This window comes from Plecotus auritus, assembly GCF_963455305.1.
Source record: "Plecotus auritus genome assembly, chromosome: 7".
NCBI lineage: Eukaryota > Metazoa > Chordata > Mammalia > Chiroptera > Vespertilionidae > Plecotus > Plecotus auritus.
In genome coordinates, this window is record NC_137774.1 from 135,163,545 (window position 1) to 135,181,868 (window position 18,324).

At 37.6% G+C, this 18,324-nt stretch overlaps 1 protein-coding gene across 2 annotated transcripts in view; it reads right to left on the reverse strand.

The window, feature by feature from the left end:
* Positions 1 to 7,161: 7,161 nt before the first annotated feature.
* Positions 7,162 to 18,324, reverse strand: part of AGGF1 (angiogenic factor with G-patch and FHA domains 1) — a 44,016-nt gene continuing 32,853 nt past the window's right edge. Inside the window, exons 10-15 of one of the 2 annotated variants that reach the window (XM_080677243.1) lie at positions 17,345 to 17,510; positions 15,182 to 15,264; positions 11,384 to 11,511; positions 11,156 to 11,255; positions 9,710 to 9,912; positions 7,162 to 7,447 (exon numbers count right to left, since the gene is read on the reverse strand). In XM_080677243.1, coding sequence (XP_080533369.1) covers positions 9,712 to 9,912; positions 11,156 to 11,255; positions 11,384 to 11,511; positions 15,182 to 15,264; positions 17,345 to 17,510 — 678 coding nt within the window. In that variant the 3' untranslated portion in view covers positions 7,162 to 7,447; positions 9,710 to 9,711. Of the gene's footprint in view, positions 7,448 to 8,665; positions 9,913 to 11,155; positions 11,256 to 11,383; positions 11,512 to 15,181; positions 15,265 to 17,344; positions 17,511 to 18,324 lie in introns of those variants that run through there. The other variant, XM_080677242.1, reaches the window with a different exon arrangement.

Genomic DNA, 18,324 nt, shown 5'->3' on the forward strand with positions numbered 1-18,324 from the left:
TTGGTGCCTCTATGCCTCTATTCACCTTCCCTCCACTTAAAAGTCCCTTTAACCTCTGAGTGTGAAAAATCTAAGCTCAAATTTGCCTGCCTACATGAAGCTTTCCTTAGCTCCTCCTCTTTTAGAGATGATGCCTTACCTCTCTGAACTCTCATAGCATTTTATATCTCACAACTCTTAGAACCAACTATCTAGCATATGGCAATGTGGGTTCTTTATTTTTTTTTTAATATATTTTATTGATTTTTTACAGAGAGGAAGGGAGAGGGATAGTTAGAAACATCGATGAGAGAGAAACATCCATCAGCTGCCTCCTGCACACCTCCCACTGGGGATGTGCCCACAACCAAGGTACATGCCCTTGACCAGAATCGAACCTGGGACCTTTCAGTCTGCAGGCCGACACTCTATCCACTGAGCCAAACCGGTTAGGGCGGCAATGTGGGTTCTTATCTTGCCTGACCCTGAGTCCTTGGAGTTCACTCATCCTTCTACTCCCACAGTGCCTTGCATAAAATAGCTGCTTAATAAATATTTGAGGCGTTTTGACTTAAATCCAATCAACTGCTCTAGCATGTCATTATCAGGAATGTTTTCCTTAAAACTATTTTATTCATTACACAAGTAATATAAATGTAATGCCCAATCTGGGAAGAACAGCAAGAAAAAACAATCCCACATAGTCCTGTCACCTTGGTAAAACTGCTAGTAACATGTTAACATATTTTATCCTTCTTTTGCAATTGTTACTTTACTCTAATAATAGTATAAGTTATTTGTCTTAAGTACCAACGTTTAACTTCTTTATGTGGATTTATAAGTCAAAGTCCAATTCACCAGGGTCAGGAGTTCGATTCCCGGTCAAGGGCACATACCTGGGTTTCTGGGTTGATCCCCAACCCTGGTCGGGGGTGCGTGTGGGAAGCAACCAATCAATGTGTCTCTCTCACATAGATGTTTCCCTCTCTCCCTTCCTCCACTCTCTAAAAATCAATGGAAAAAAATATCCTCATTCCTCAGGTGAGGATTTAAAAAAATGTCCATGAGCATATTTGGTCCATGTCCAATGGTCCTTGTTTTGGGCCAGTCAAAAACATACATGTTTAGAAAATGTCCCTGAGTTCAAACAGCCCATACTGTTTGTTTATACTTTTGGTTTATTTAAAGGGTTAATACATAATAAATACTATCATGTTTCATTGGCCCAATCATTGTACTGTAGAGGCTATATTGCCAATAACCCTTATTGCTTCAGTAGCCTACCTGGTCATATATATATAGCTCATGGGGGTAAAAGATAGGTCGGTGTGAACCAAATGTCTCCATGGATGTCTGGTACAGGACCAAGTATCAAGTATCTTTTGGCAGGAACCAAATGTTTCTATGGATATTTTGGATGGAACCAAGTGTCCTGCTAGGATATGGATGGGAGTTCAAAACTAATCCAAAAGACCTCAGAAAGAGCAGGTTCCCTGGGATGATTCCTGAGAGCAGATGCACACAAGTCACAAAGATTTGCCAAGTCATTTTCCTTCAGGATAGAACGATTTTTCTATAAAAACATAAATTTCATACCTGATTTGCCAAATGAGCTAATCTAGTCAAAACTCAGTATTACCAAGTAATCTGACCAATTTTACAAGTAAATCTATCAAAGCCTGCCCATCCAAGTACCTTCCCTTCAAAGTAGTCACCTTGGAAGATACAGTTTTTCCAAAAATGTTTCCATGCTGAAAACACTCCTGGAACTCTTCTCTTACAGTAATTCTTGCAGTTGCTGGCACACTCTTTAAAACATCCTTAAATTGGCAAATATTCATCTTTCCAGGAAAAATTTGGTTTTTTAAAAGAGCTGACAGTTATTCAGAGCCCAGTCTGGTGAATGTGGTAGATGATTAACTAAATTAACTTTTCTGGATAGTACAGCATGATTATAATAAACCAATAATAATGATTTTTGTGTGGCTCATAAATTGGCCTTGATAGTGTTATATATTAAGGTTAAGTAAAGGTAGCATGGTCATAGTAGAGATTAAAGCCCATTTTAGTGGGTTTATGATGTGAATGAATTCAGATAGCACTGGGAGTCATTACATATTTAAATAGCATTGAATGTTTCTTTTTATGAAAATCTTAATTATGATAATCTCTGAAATCTGATTTCACAGTACTAAAATGAGGGCTTTAAGGAAAAGCATTAAATGCTAATGAGAGCTTTATTATTTCAGTATATATTCTCCTGGGCCTTTGGTCAAGATAAGTAATGATCAGATGAATGAGCTGGCAACCTTCCTGGCCTCTGAAGTCTACTAGTAATTGGAAGCTAAGTAACACACTGTCACGTGTTAAAATGCATTTAATAATATTCCACCAACTTCTCCCTGTCTTTTGCTTTCTGGGCAATGAAATACCATGGCATTTTAACATAGAAGAACAAAGCTAGCCTTTTGCTGGAAGAAAGTCTGGAAAGTCATTCTTACTCAGCAGGCAGAAGACATTGTTTGCCTCCATTCACATTAACTCCCCCAAGCGTGTCTGCTCCACATCCTTTAGAGCAGTGGTTCTCCACCTTTCTAATGCCGCAACCCTTTAATACAGTTCCTCATGTTGTGGTGACCCCCAACCATAAAATTATTTTCGTTGTTACTTCATTAACTGTAATTATGCTACTGTTATGAATTGTAATGTAAATATCTGTGTTTTCCGATGGTCTTAGGCTCTACAGCAGCGGTCTAGGTCTTAGGCTCTACAGCAGCGGTTCTCAACCTGTGGGTCACGACCCACAGATTGAGAACTGCTAGCAGGTTCACCTGCTAAGACCATCGGAAAACAGATATTTACATTACAATTCGTAACAGTAGCAAAATTACAGTTATGAAGTAGCAACAAAAATAATTTTATGGTTGGGGGTCACCACAACATGAGGAACTGTATTTAAGGGTCGCGGCATTAAAAAGGTTGAGAACCACTGCTCTAGAGACTTTTTGATTTACATGTTCTCCATCAACTCCAATTCCAGTGACCTGATTCATGTTGCATTGTTTTTGTATTTTAATGATCTATTGTTTAGATTTAGAACCACAAAACTCACATGTCTGAGCAGGCAGAGTTATTCCCAGAATTAAATGAGGGGCTGCAGCATCAGTACAGTAAGGTTTTACTATTGTCCACATATCCAAATCCCTCAAACACATGACTAAAACTTTTTTAAAGGCAGAGTTTATAAGATTACCCTAAAAAGGTCTGGAGAGAGATCTGAAAACATTAAACAACAATAAACCAAATGGCACTTTCCCCTCAGAAGTTTGGCTTGTGAAAAAACTTTTCGATGAACAAAAGCTACTTTGGATTAATATTCTTTGGGGAACTATCACGGCCTTCATGCAACTACTTGGCCTTTACATTCTACCAAATACGGTCTAAAAAATAAATGTAAGCTCCAAGAATGCAGGGAGTCTTATCCTGTTTGTTTATTGCTGTATCCCAAGTCCTGGAATTGTGCCTGGCCTGTATGAAGCACCTCATGGATATCTGCTGAATGATCTTCATATAAGAGTATCTGAAACCTAGTTCTTCTTGGAGTCCTCCCTGCAGCTCCCTTGTTCCCACAGGATAGCAACAGCCAGGATGGGCCTGCTAGATCTTCCTATCATTCTTCAGATAACTCCTTTTCCAAAGTCATGCAGAATCCATCCCTTCTTTGAGGATAAGACTCATCTACAATAGCCTCTACCCATTCTGTCTTTCTCATTACCAATTTCCTGCTCATTCTCCAATATTCATTAAGAAATCCAGCTCCTGACTCAGTCTTCTTGTCCATATCTTTCTCTTATCATCACCTCGAAGAATGAAGATGGCCCTTCCTCTTACCTCAACTTCCCTGGCTTCAAGAACCACCATCTCTATTCCAGGATTCAACATCCTTGGTAATGGTAGCATGGCATAATAATACCAATAATTTCTCAGATTTGAGGGTTTATTATGAACTGGGCACTGTGCTCAGTGCCACATAGGCCTCATTATCTCATTTAAACTTTCCAACAACCCCATGAAGACATTAAGGTATACAGGATTAATAAATTTTTAAATGGCACTCAGCTTGGGAGTGGTGAATCTGTAATTTGAACCCAGGTCAGTCAGACTCGTTAGCCAGTGCTCTTAACCATCCCAATTGGGATGAAAAGAATCAAGATTAAACCCTAGCTCTGCAACTTTGTCATGGGTATTTTGACCTTGAGCAAAATTAAAACCTCTCTAAGCTTGTATTCTAATTCATAAAATACTGTCAGGAATAAAGAAGATAATATGTTAAATGCCTAGCACAGTGCCTGACATATCACAAATTGTGTGTTCCATCCATCCTACCAACAAGCACTTATTGAGTACCTCCTAAGCATTCACCTCTAGTAGGTACTGAAGACACATCAGTGGATAAAAGAAACCATGTCCCTGCCTTCACAGGTCTGCACAGCATCTGATGGGTGCTCAATAAACATGTACTAAATGAAACAAACCCTCAAGGAAGTCTGCCAGCCTCCACTCGTATCTCATCAATCAGCCAGTTATTCTGCTATAAAGCTTTCTATAGCAGAAAGGACCCTTTCTGAGGGTCCTTTTCTGCTTAAAATCCTTCACAATCAAAAAAGATAAAATTCAAGTTTCTTAACGCAGTATGCTAGAATGGCTGTAGGTAAGTGGCTCAGTTCTTCTCCCCATCCCACCTCACTCCACCCCCTTTTCTTTAAGCAGTGAAAACCTTCCTACATATGTAATCTATTTGGAGGCCTGAATTGAAAACAGATCACTACAAACCTATTCTGGTAACAAGCATGAGAAATGGAGTCACCAGTCTGGCATCCTAACCCTTTCCACCCTCGTCAAGCACATGCACAGCTACAGCTCTTAAAGCAATGCCATGGCTTCTGTCAAACAGTTTGAAAATGAAGCTTTCGATCAATGTTCACTGATTCCAACCAGTAACATGATTTCATAATTCACTAAGGGATTGTGTCCTCTTTGTAACCTCAGTCCCTCCCATGTTTCTCAGTCACACAAAACTCCATCCGTGTCAAGCCATTTGCAGTCCCCCAAACCCATCTTGCTCTTTCACTTCTAAGCCTGTGAGAGTGTAAGCCAGAGCTGGTACTAGGTACTAGGAATGCAATTGTGAGAAAAACCAAGGTCTTTCCCACATGGCATTTAAGAATCTAGACAGACAAGTTTCACAGTAATCACGCTAATTTATAATAATAAAAGCATAATATGCTAATTAGACCAGACATCCTTCCGGATGACCTTCCGGCCAGAGCCAGGGCTGCAGCGGTGGGATCAAGGGAGCCACCAAGGCTGCAAAGGCCTACTCTTGCACGAGTTTCGTAGTTAATATATAACTGTGAACCAAAATAAGCAGTCTAAGTGAAACAAATATGGATTTTCAAGAACATTTATCAAAGGCAATTAGTCTAGGGCAGGGGTGGGCAAACTTTTTGACTCGAGGGCCACAATGGGTTCTTAAACTGGACCGGAGGGCCGGAACAAAAGCATGGATGGAGTGTTTGTGTGAACTAATATAAATTCAAAGTAAAAGAGCGGAGGGGAGAGCAAGAGAACCGGATAGAACAGCCGGATCCGGCCCGCAGGCCGTAGTTTGCCCACAGCTAGGGGGGACAAATGAGGCATCCCTGAAGAAGAATCAATTAGCAGAGATCTAAAGAATATGTCAGTTAACTAGGTCAAAGGCTACAAGAAGAGCATTCCAGACATAACAGAATATAAGCAACCCTGGGGTGAGAGTGGGTATGGCATGACTGAGAAACTAAGAGAGGACAGCATGCCGGAGCCCAGAGACCAAGTGGGAGAAAGATACAAGACAGGACTGGGAAACTTAGCAGTGGCTAGACCAGGTAGGGTATTATGGGCTAGGATTTTGTTTTCTTCCTCAGAGTAATGAGAAGTCATTGAAGGATTTAAATAGGAGATGATGAAATGGGAGTTGTGAAGACACTATGCCCGCGATGTGGATGGACTGGAGAGGGGGAGGAGTGACTGCTGGGAGACCAGTGAGGAGGTTACTTTAACAGTCCAGGTGAGTGGTGAAAGTGAACTGAGTTAATACACTGGAAATTAGGGGGAAGGAAGAGGAGGTGGTGGTACTGAATAGAGGCTGACTCCTAGGTTCTGGCTTGCACAACTAGATGATGCTGCCAGCTGAGTAAACTGGGAGACCAGATTTGGAGAAGACTGGGTTCAACTTTGGACAAGCTGCATTTACGGTGACTTTGAGTTAGGTATGGATCCCGAGTAAAAGAACTTGGAAGTCCTGGGTTTATAGTTGGTACATGAAAGTGGGCATACGTAAAGAAAATGTCTGGGGTTGAGCCCTGAAGGCCTCTCCACTTTCTGGTGTTACATTCCTATTTGCCATAAATGTGTATGGTTATACCTAGTTAACTACACAAGAATACCTACTTTAAAGTTCAAATACAGAAATAATAAAATAAAAAATAAGAGTTTGTTCACTCCTTGGGTAATTAATATTAAAAACAATAATATGTACCCATATTTTTAAAATGAGATTATGCTATGCACACTTTTCCATAATCTGTTTTTTTAAGCAGCAATGCAGTGAGACTATTTTTCTATATTATAGATAATTCTACCTTACTCACCTGAAGGGCTACAAACTATTGTATGACAGGACTGTATCACAATTTAACCAATCCTCTGGCAGATAGTTACCTGCTCATTCAACTGTCCCCCTTCTGCCTTGCTCACTGAATCCCAATTCTGTTCCAGTAGCAGCATGGTCAGCCCCAGGTGATGGTTCATGATTGGCTTAAGTTAACTGAGACCATCCTGTTGCCCACCTTTTCAACTTCCCTTGTAGCTGTGGGTAGCCATGTTACCAGGTTCTGGCTAGCGACCCTAAGGAGAAGTGTGCTATGAGAGCTTCCGAGTAAGCTTCTCTCTCCTGATAAAAGAGAACTAACACAAACACTACTCTTTACCCTTTCTTCCTGTTTCGGATATAAATGTAATGACTGACATTCCAAAAGTCACACTGCAGCTACAAAGCCACAGTCACACTAAGAACAGTAAAGCAGACAGAGTGAGAGCCTGGTTTGAGACAAACAGACACACACATGAAAACTGACTCATTTTAAAGAATCCAAATGTATTTCCAACTTTACAGGCTAAAAAGGTAAAATAAAACATATGGAAACAAAGATTCAGACACAAAAGTGATGCCCTACAAAAATAAGCACATTTAGAATAAGATGATAGAGAAAATACTTTCAACTGTTCCTGAGAACGTGTTGGGTCCAGAAATGCCTTTCTGGCTCCCTGCCAAGCACATCCCTCTGTCCTGCAGCTTGATAGGGTGGCCTTGTGCAAAATCTCTGATACCTCCTGCTCTACCATGTTGGAAAGTTCTATCTTCTTTTGCCTGCAATTTGAAAATGTACCAAATTAAGAAAATAATCTTTTACATGATAAGTTGGAAGATATTTGATTCGGGTGAACCATATCTTTTCTTAAATTCACAAGTAGAATAAAAATGAAACATCAGAAGTAAAAACTGTTTAAAAGCAGAAAAAAATGCCTTTCTTTTTTAGAAAAAGTACTTCCTAACTATTTAATTATAGAAAACAATTTGTTATTTTTCTTTAATGTTGATGGTTTCTTCTGTTCTCAATTTTACCAGCTTCTCATGTTCTGGCAAAAATATAAAATATTAAGACTTCTCAAATTAGCAACTTGTAGCTCCACTTAAAATAACACTTAAAGGCTATTAAATTAATAAATTTATGCAGTGTGAATAAACTATAATTTAAAATACTAGACACAAAATAATTTTATGTGTAATCCAAATTGTACATAATTGACATGTATGCTTCTGAAAAAACAGAAGCTCACATTTGTACTACTTTTATGGTTTACAAAGTGCTTTTATATACATTTTCTCATTTTCTATTTAAGACAGACATGTGAGAAGAATATTATTTCACATTTGGAAATAGACACAGACATGATTCAGTGCTTTAACCACTATACAGTGTAGCCCTGAGACTTTGATCTGCAAAGGGGTTTAATTATGCAAGTATCACATATACTTCAGTTTTTATCACCATTTTCAAGTTCCATTTTCTTAACAAAAGAAAACAATGAAAAAAGTTTTCTGCAATCTAATAATAAAAATGAGAACTATATAGACAGTATACTAACCCAATGAGTAAGATCTACCAGAAGCAAAATCTACTTTGGGAATTCTATATTGTTACCTATATACAGGGCACCAGTACCAAACCACATTTAGAAGAGTAATTATTTTTCTAATTTAGAGAAAATAATGCAGGAAACTTCTGTTGCCTCCAAGTCTAATGCACATATATTTGTGTTAGGGTATGTAAGTGGCCAGGAAGGATACAGAAAAATATTATAACCACATCTGGAGTTCTAGGGCCTCTGATTATCCCAACTTAGGTTTTAAGGGACTTAGTAATTTGGTCACATGTCTCATCTTTAGTAATACATTTATTTTTCTTTCCCCACTCCCTTTTCTTTCGAAGTACCCTATACCATTTAGACTAGAAATTCCAACAGGTAGCTTTTCCTTCTGAATTATTTTCCCTACTGTACTTTTTTCTTTTCAGAATTTTTCTTTCCTATTCTAAATCTTGAAGACATTTCTTTATAGTAGATGAGGGAGCTGTAGCTTACATTCACTGCCAAAAGAGGGTCAGTTCCAGCATTAATTTCCCAAGAGTTAAGAGAAAAGTCAAACGGAAAAAAATAGTGATAACTGGCAGAGCAGTGACACCTGCACTCAGAAAACTGCACTGCAGTTCTCCAGTATTTCAGGGTGTCCTTTTGTTACTGCTCTGCCAATTTCAAGAGGAAAATTCTGGTTGGTAGTGAGTTCAAAGCAGACCAGTATGTTTAAATCATTGGTTCAATGAATCACTCTTTTTGATGTTATAATGTTTTTATTGCATTTGAGAACATTTTCAATAAATACTCGAGTTTGAGGCCTTGGCTAGATAATCTGTTGGCAGTAGAAATTAGATTTACCTGGCAAAACTCCATTGCCAGCAATGGGATTTATCAAAACTACAAATGCCAGTACAATGAATATTTCAATACTGTACTCAATTGTTTATATCTAAATATTTCATCTATGAAACAAACCAATGTAAATGCTTTATAGTACAAATCAACAGATTCTTCACAGAAGAAAACAACGAAAGACTAATTTTCTACATGTCACCTGTTTGTTAGTTCTTCAATAATATTACTTAACGTTATTTCAAGGAAAATAAAATGTATGCACCTCTACCCATATTTTCTCAACATAATGAACATATGGAGACAAGGACAAATGTACATTTAAATCATTAGTGAGGATATGAATTTTGCTGATATGGCTAGTTACTTATGTGGGTCTTATAAATGACAAGATAAAATAACAAAGTTTGATAAGCTCATCCATGCCCTGTGAACTTTAATCCACCCATCAAATAACTTGATTCATTCACTACTTACTAGTTTAAAAAAATGTTTTTTAAAAGCTGCAAACCACACTTTATTATACATTTCTGAATCATGAGGGGGTAAATTGTGATACAGGTTCCCTCATGCCACTGGCTCTTTTGGAGGGAAAAGTTCCAGACTCTCTGTTAAAAAGCTTGAATTGTGTTCTAGGACTGACCTTCACTCTACAGTCCCTTTGACCCAAGGCACTGTCCCTGGTGCGTCCTTTTGAGGCTTAGTTTCTGGAAAGTTTTCAGCAAACCTCTCTCGTGCTTTCTCCCAGTTCTTCTTGCTCTTGTTTTGGAGAAGGTGAGCATCTTCAATTGACGATGGTTTACCTGTCCCCAAGCCTGCATGTGTTCGTCGAAGCTGAAGCTGAATCTATTACCAAAAGTTGAGCAGAGAAATTATTTACTGTACAGTCAAAGCACATTAAAATCTGCTGTGTCCAACTTGGTATTTTAAGTATAATTCTTTTGATTTAGAAAAGATGATGCAAAAGAAAAACCTATCAAAATGTATCAGATACACACAGAAATACATACATGATTATACATGGAACTTAAATTTTTCTACATTGTCTTGCCTGTCAATAAGGACAGTTCCCTCGACAATAAATAGAGTGTTCCTTAAATAGCACTGAAATTCACGGAAATGCTGCAGAATGTGTCTTCCTACTCTAACCAAAAGTACAGGCAACAGATGTATTTAAACCTACTGTCCTAGCCTCACCTAAGTAAGTGAACAGGTAGGTTAAACATTAAGAGTCATAAAAAGAACTCAATTGTTTATTTTCATAAAAGGAGGGGAATACTTCTCATTATGCTGAGAACCATTAAAAGTTCCCAGTTACTGAGTCCCTAATGTATTTCAGGCTTTATTTCCATGACATCACTGAAAACCAGTTATTATCCCCTTTTTTACATATGAAAACTGAAGTCCAAACTTCCCTAAGTCCTGCAGATAGTAAGCAGCTGAGCACTATTCTAACCTAGGTCTAGCTATAAAACCCATGTTCTTCCCATTGTGTCTCAATGGAATGAGAAAATTTACATCAAACTCAGTGATTCACTCGTTATTTCTTTAGGCACCAAGTAATTATGAAGAACGTTCTTTGGTCGTGTTACTTTGTAAGGTTTTTGTGAAAGATAATCTGAATTCTGATGAACCATGCGACTGTGGCATTAAATCACTGTATTGTTTTTCAAACATTATTCTCTCTATTGCTTGTTACATGCTCTGATTCCTGAACCCAAAACAGATTCTCCAGCTAATATAAAATCTGCCTATTTGTAAAGTAACACTGTAACTGCTCCTGTAAATGCTTAGTGCCAGGAAATCATTAAAAACAACTAAAATATACAAAAAACCTTTGGCTCAGGAAATAACATTTACTATCCTAGCTCCACTGAAGGAAAAACTCTTAAGAGGCTTCCTGAAAATATTAAAAACAAAATAAAATAATGCACATATTTGGTAACCATGAATGCCACTGAGGCAGTAATCACGTCTGCTTTTGCTTGCTACTGTACTACTAGCTCTTAAGGGAATGCCTGGTACATACTAGGTACATAGTAAACACACCTGCTGAAGAATAAAGAGAGAAAGAAAACCCAGATCTTACCGGAGTTTTCATTCCTCCGCCGTCCTTCCCCAGGCCCTCTCCTTTTTTCCAACCCATCTTTTCCAACATCTTCCGACCTTTGTTGCTATCGGTAATTTCACTTTAAAAAAAATTAAGATGATAATTGATTTCTAAAAGACCACTTAGGTCACATTTATAATAAATGAATAAATTAAAAACAATTGGTACAACTACTTTAGAAACTATTTTGGAAAAGTTAATACTTACGAATGAACAGATGCAGGAGCATCATCTCTTTGGAAAGTTCCTTCACTTCCAATCTGCTTCCTACGTTTTCCTGCTCTATCTTTATATTTTGGATTCTTCAATGCCTTTTCATCTTCATAGTCTGTATTCTTTATAAATACAAAATACTCAATGAAGAAAACAAATATATAAAAATGTAATGTCTGTATATCTGCCTTATTAGCGATATTGTTCAATGTGGTCTCTATTAACAATTAAAACAAATGAAGACAATTATATTATTGAATATGCTATTTTTATTCCATCCCCTTTAAAATGTTTATATTATTCGAAGTACTAAAACACAAATTGTATATAGAATATAAATCATATGTGAATTATGAGTAAAGAATATGTTAAGCATGGAACTTAACATACTCTGTATTCTTTAAAAATTTTTTTTTTATTATTGATTTCAGAGATAGGAAAGGAGAGGGAGAGAGAGATAGAAACATCAATTCTCTCTCAAGAGAATCACCCGTCAGCTGCCTCCTGCATGCCCCACACTGGGGATTGAGCCTGCAACCCGGGATATGCCCTGACCAGGAATCGAACTGTGACCTCCTGGTTCATAGGTCGACACTCAACCACTGAGCCACACCAGCCGGACCATGCTCTTTACTCTTATTAAGTAAAGAGTATGTTAAGGTCCATGCCAGGTGATGGAATGCAAAGAAATTTATAATCCAGGAAGACAGACACATAATCTTTAGCAAGCTACAGTATGATTGGTTCAACAATAGAGGTATACATAGTATGTGGCAGTAGCACAAAAGAGGAGGTAGTAAATTCAGCTTGGAGCTTCAGAGAAGACTTCTCTCCACCCTTTGTTATTACTTGTTGATCTTTAAAGATTTTTTAAAATATATTTTATTGATTTTTTACAGAGAGGAAGGGAGAGGGATATAGAGTTAGAAACATCCATCAGCTGCCTCCTGCACACTCCCCATTGGGGATGTGCCCACAACCAAGGTATATGCCCTTGACCGGAATTGAACCTGGGACCCTTGAGTCCGCAGGCTGACGCTCTATCCATTGAGCCAAACCGGTTAGGGCTACTTGCTGATCTTTATGTAAAAAGTACGACATTCATCCACAGAGTTGCTAGGGGCTGCTAGAGCAATTCAAGGAAAGTACCACAGAAGTTTTTACCTAATTTTGCTTATAATCAGAGAAACAAAACAGAACCAGTGATCTCAATGGGTTTTTCTCCGAAAGATGATTCAGAAATTGAGTTAAAATTTATTTATTTACTAGAGGCCTGGTGCACGAAAATTCGTGCACTGGGGGGTAGGGGGGGTTCCCCAGCCAGGCCTGTGCCCTCTTGCAGTCCAGGAGCCCTCGGGGGATGTCTGACAGTCTAAGCCATCAGTCGGACATCCTTAGTGCTGCCTCAGAGGTGGGAGAGGCTCCCACCACCTAGGCATGAGTCTGGCTTCTGGCTGAGCAGTGCTCCCCTTGTGGGAGCACACTGACCACCAAGGGCCAGCTCCTGCATTGAGCATCTACCCCCTGGTGGTCAGTGCATGTCATAACAACCTGTCATTCCGCCATTCAGTTGATTTGCATATTAGCCTTTTATTATATAGAATATTTTTGTTAATCCTCACCTGAGAATATTTTTTCCATTGAGTTTTTCAGGGAGAGTGGAAGAGAGAGCGAAAGACAGAGCGAAACATCGATGTGAGAGAAACACATTGATTGGTTGCCTCCTGAACAAGCCCCAACCAGGTCCCAGGCCGGGGAGGAGGCTGCAACCAAGGTACATGCCCTTGACTGGAATCAAACCCAGGACCCTTCGGTCCGCAGGATGACGCTCTATCCACTAAGCCAAATGGCTAGGGCGAGTTATAATTTTTGAGAAAATATTTTATTCCCTCCTTATATATCCTTTATTTTACTTCCAAATTAGTCCCTTGACATTTTTTTTCTATTATGATTTCTCTCCCTTAGCACAAAAGTAACAACAAAAATACAACTTTGCAGTACATATATTATTTTGGAGCATCTTTACCACATCTTCATGAAGTGTAAAAAGCACTGGACAAATACACTAATTTAGACCTAGATTCTACACCTAACTCTATCAGTTAGTAACTGAGTGACCCTTAGCTTTAGTTTCTCAAATGTAAACTGAAAATATTAATTACCTTCCTGGTCTACTTACAGGATTAAATGGCAATACTTTTTACAGCCTTATTGAGGTATGTTAACATTCAATAAATTACACATAAAGTGTACAATTAGACACTTTTGAGATGTGTATATACCTATAAAACCATCACCCCAATCAATAAACAAATCCATCTCCCATAAAAGTGTCCTTGTCCTTTTTTGTAATCTATCCCTCAGATCCTCCCTGTGCATCCTTCTTCTCCTGTATTCAGGCAACCAGACAATCTTTCTGTCACATGTAAGTTTGTTTTCCTAGAATTTTATATAAATAGAAGTATATACTATATATTCTTGTCTAGCTTCTTTCACTCAGCACAATTGAGATTCATCCATATTGCAGCCCATACAATAGCTCATGCTTTTTTATTGCTAAATAGTATTTGACCACAGAGATATATACCACAGTTTACTTATCCATTCATGATGAACACATAAATTTTTTCCAGTTCTGGCTATTAGAAAAATCGCTGCTATGAACATTTGTTTACTAGTTTTTGTATGAGCATATGCTTTCATTTCTCTTGGATACATACCTTGGATTAGAGTGGTGAGTTCCAGTTCCTCTACATGCCCACCAACACTTGTTATGGTCAGTCTTTTTAACTGGTTTTACTTTGCATTTCCTAGTGACTACTGATACCGAACATCTTTTCATGTGTTTATTGGACATCTGTGTATCAGCTGGAAGTGTCTATTCAAACCTTTTGCTCATTTTTTAATTGACTTGTTTTTACTGATTTTTGAGAGTTCATTATGTATTCTAGATATAAGATGTATGATTTTTATCAGATTGATTTGCAAATATTTTTCCCAGTTTGTGGCTTATCTTTTCATCCTTTTAACAGTGTCTTTGGAGAAACAGAAGTATTGGAGGAAGTGCAATTTATTAATATGCTCTTTTATGAACTGTGCTTTCAGTGTTAGATATATAAAAAAATCTTTGCCTAAAAGGTTTGCTTAGAAAAGTTTTATAGTTTTAGATTTTAAATTCATATCTATGATCCATTTTGAGTTCATTTATATATTATGTGGTGTGAATCAAAGTTCTTTTTGTTGTTATTTCTGCATATGGTAACTTATTAATTTAAAAAAATCATTCCTTCTCCACCAAATTGCCTTCACACCTTTGCTGAAATCACACACACCTATCTATATGGATTTATTTCTGGATTCAGTATTCTGTTCCCGTGACTTGTTTATCCTTATGCCAATAGTATACTGTATTACTGTAATTTATAACAAGTCTTGAAATCAGGCAGCATTAGTCCTTCAACTATGTTCTTCGATGGTAACATTGAATGCAAGTTTTTTAAAACTAGAAATGGCTATCAAAATGTAGGAAAGAAAATGGAGACATATGTAATACTTTAAACAATAAAGAACTTAAATTAAAAAAAAATGTAGGGTACTATCACCATTTTTCTACTTCAACCTCAATAGTTGTTAAGGTAACAGTAAACAACTAAAAAAATTATATAAACCTCAAAATCATTCTAAATAACTATTTTTATATATATTAAAGTGGACTATGCATATCTAACGGCATTTTTATTCAAAACCAGGTACACAATTTTGAATACATGTAATAATACTTAACATCCTTACCCGTAAACCATATTTTACTCGTATTTTCTTTAACTCTTTTCTCCTTTCCAACTCTTTCTCTTCCTTGCTTAGTGCTGGACCAACTAAAAAGAAAAAGTGAGTCTGATTTAAAAATAAAAACTCACTAAAGTTGATAGATTTTATATAAAATTAATACTCATATTTAATAATTAAAAATTAGTAATATTCTCATCCCATCTATAAATTAATCAAAAATGCAAATAAACATTAATATAAAGGAATCTTGAGTTGTGATGATGTTCTTTCAGCATCTTGGTAATTAAATCTACTTGGAAAGTAAACCAAAACCCAAAGATTACAGGAATGTAATAGTACAGATAACAAAAGAAACACCAAACACTAAGATTCTCAAATACTGTGACTTTTCCAAAGAAACACAGGCATGTGCAAAAGAAAAACCACAGAACCCAAGATTCACATAACTTTGTAAGTGTAATACTTACTTTCATTATCTAGCATCAGAAAATAAAAAATATACAATGACCATGTAAAATTGATATTTAGGGGAGAAACTGATGTGAAAAAAATTAGTTCTTACTAGTTCAAGGTATCTATTTAAAATTTAAAAGCCTTAGATGAGTGAATTTAAAGCAAAATAGCAACTTCCTACAGTGTTACTTTCTACAGAAAATCATGGTATATACTTAGATGACACATCAACATAAACTATAGTAGGAAAAGCATATCAACCAATAACTCTTAATATCTTGGCCTACTATTTTCTGCTACAGGCCCGATGCACGAAATTCGTGCAAGGGCCTTGGCCCCGACCCCGGCCCATCCCCACCACGGCCTGGGCCTCCGCCTCTGCCTCTGTCCCCACCCACTGTGGCTTTGTCTGGAAGGAAAGACATCCGGAGGAATCATAGCACAATAACATACCTTATATTGAAGATGGCAAAGGCAAAATAAAATTGCCTAACAAAGGAAAGGTACAAAAGCCTTTCAAATTAAACTTATATATAATAAAATAATTTAAAACTAAAACAAATAGAAAAGAACAAAATGTGTAAACAGTAAATTAAACATTTTCTTTAGTGCAACATCCAAATTATGCCCAGGACGTAGATGTAGATGGCAATGTAGACTGGGTTGAAAGGTTTTTGGTCTTTAAAACATCAACTTCAGTGGGAACAGTGTTGTTGGTCTCCTTTTTAGCTAATGCTCTGATACTGTGCTCTCCAGGGGCGTGTCTCCCTACATCACCATGATAACGTGTCTACGCATTCCCAGGGTGATGTCGGGGGACGCGTCCGCGGGCATTACAAGGAGCCTCTGGAAGATTGAGAGGTTGTTCCTTCTACTGAATGGGCGGATATAAATCCACCCACTCAGAAGAAAGAGCTGCGGCTGTGTTTCCCAACGTTGCCATGTTAACACTGCTGCTGGTGAAGGAGCGGAGGGGAGGGCAAGAGAACCCTCTGCTCTTTCGGCTCCGCGGGCCAGATAGAACAGCCGAACGGGCCGGATCCGGCCCGCGGGCCGTAGTTTGCCCACGGCTGTTATAGATGTTACTATTTTATGACAGAGTTTAACTGCGGATGACTTTTTCATATCAGTAAATAAATGTTAAAAGGAAACTAATATTATAGTTGTGTCACAATTACTCTTTTGAAGAATACATAGCTAGATTAGCAAAAACAGAGCTAATGATTATCTCCTAGTCAGAAAGTAACCGAATGCTATAAAAGAGCAGCTAAGTTATTACACAGAAAAATCAACTACAATCATAATAGACTAGCCTAGTTCTCAAATTTGAAATACATGTCATTTCTTATTCTCATTTGACAATATTTATTGAAATATAAATTATCTCGCCTTAGCCAGTGTGGCTCAATTGATTGGAGTGTTGTCCTGTACCCAAAGATGGCAGGTTCAATCCCCAGTCAGGGAGAGCTCGGGTGGCAACCAATGGATGTTTCTCTCTCATTGATGTTTCTCTTTCTCCTCCCTCCTTACCCCTCTCTCTACGTCCTTTTCTCCCTCCCTTTCTCCTTTCCTCTCTTTAAAATCAGTAATATATATAAATTCTCTCAATATAGTATTTTATCAAGATATGAAGCTGGTAGCCAACTGATATATTTTTAGCACACTCCAGTGAATTAAAAAGTTATCATACACATTAAAAACAGTTTCACATACCAAAAGCTTCATCTTTCTTATCAAGACGAAGGTGAGCTCTAACCTGCCCTGGTTCGCAGCCATCACAGGTATCACTGCCAGGGTGAATGTGAAAGGACAACACAGTCTCTCCAATTTTCACTTCATCTCCATGCTCAAGTATGTAAGGGTCACATTTAGTTTTAGGCTGAGGGGAAAAATTACAAAACAGAAACCCAAAAGAGTTATACATGACTATTTTATGTCAAATGGAAGTAATGTCTGATTATAACAAAAATATTTTTGAGATGGTTCTCAATGAGATAGGCACACATATGCACACACATTTCCACAACTTGAGGATGATCCATAATGTTCTACTAGTGGAGAAGATAACAGAAATGGGAAACATCTGATTTTTATATTATCAAATATCACAATCTCCTATCTCCATGCCCAATCCTATCAGAGAAATACCCACCCAAACTTTAAACAATCTAGTACCAAAACAAATAATTCTAGTAAAAAAGATGAAGTGTTCAGGGGATAAGTGCATCATTATTCTTTTTCCTCTTGACAATTTCATTTTATTTCATTTTCTAAGAATACGGCTCCCTTCCAGTGCCAAGCACTTTGCTACATGTTGAAAACAGAAGAGTTAATTGGATAGACATAGCCCCTGCCTTCAAGGAATTTGAAGTTTAGCAACACTTTCATTAAAATAAATTTTTAAAAACACAAAAAAGAAGACCCCTAAAGCTGCTGTAAAAACAGTTAGTCTGAATAGCTTTAAAATACATTTATCTCGCCGGGCCGGTGTGGCTCAGTGTTTGAGCATCTACCTATGAACCTTGAGGTCAGGTTCAATTCTAAATCAGAGTACATGCTGGGGTTGTGGAATCAATCCCCAGTAGGGGGCTTGCAGGAGGCAGTGAGGGATGATTTTCTCTCATCAATGATGTATCTATCTCTCCCTCTCCCTTCTCTGAAATAATAAAAACATATTTTTTAAATGTATTTAT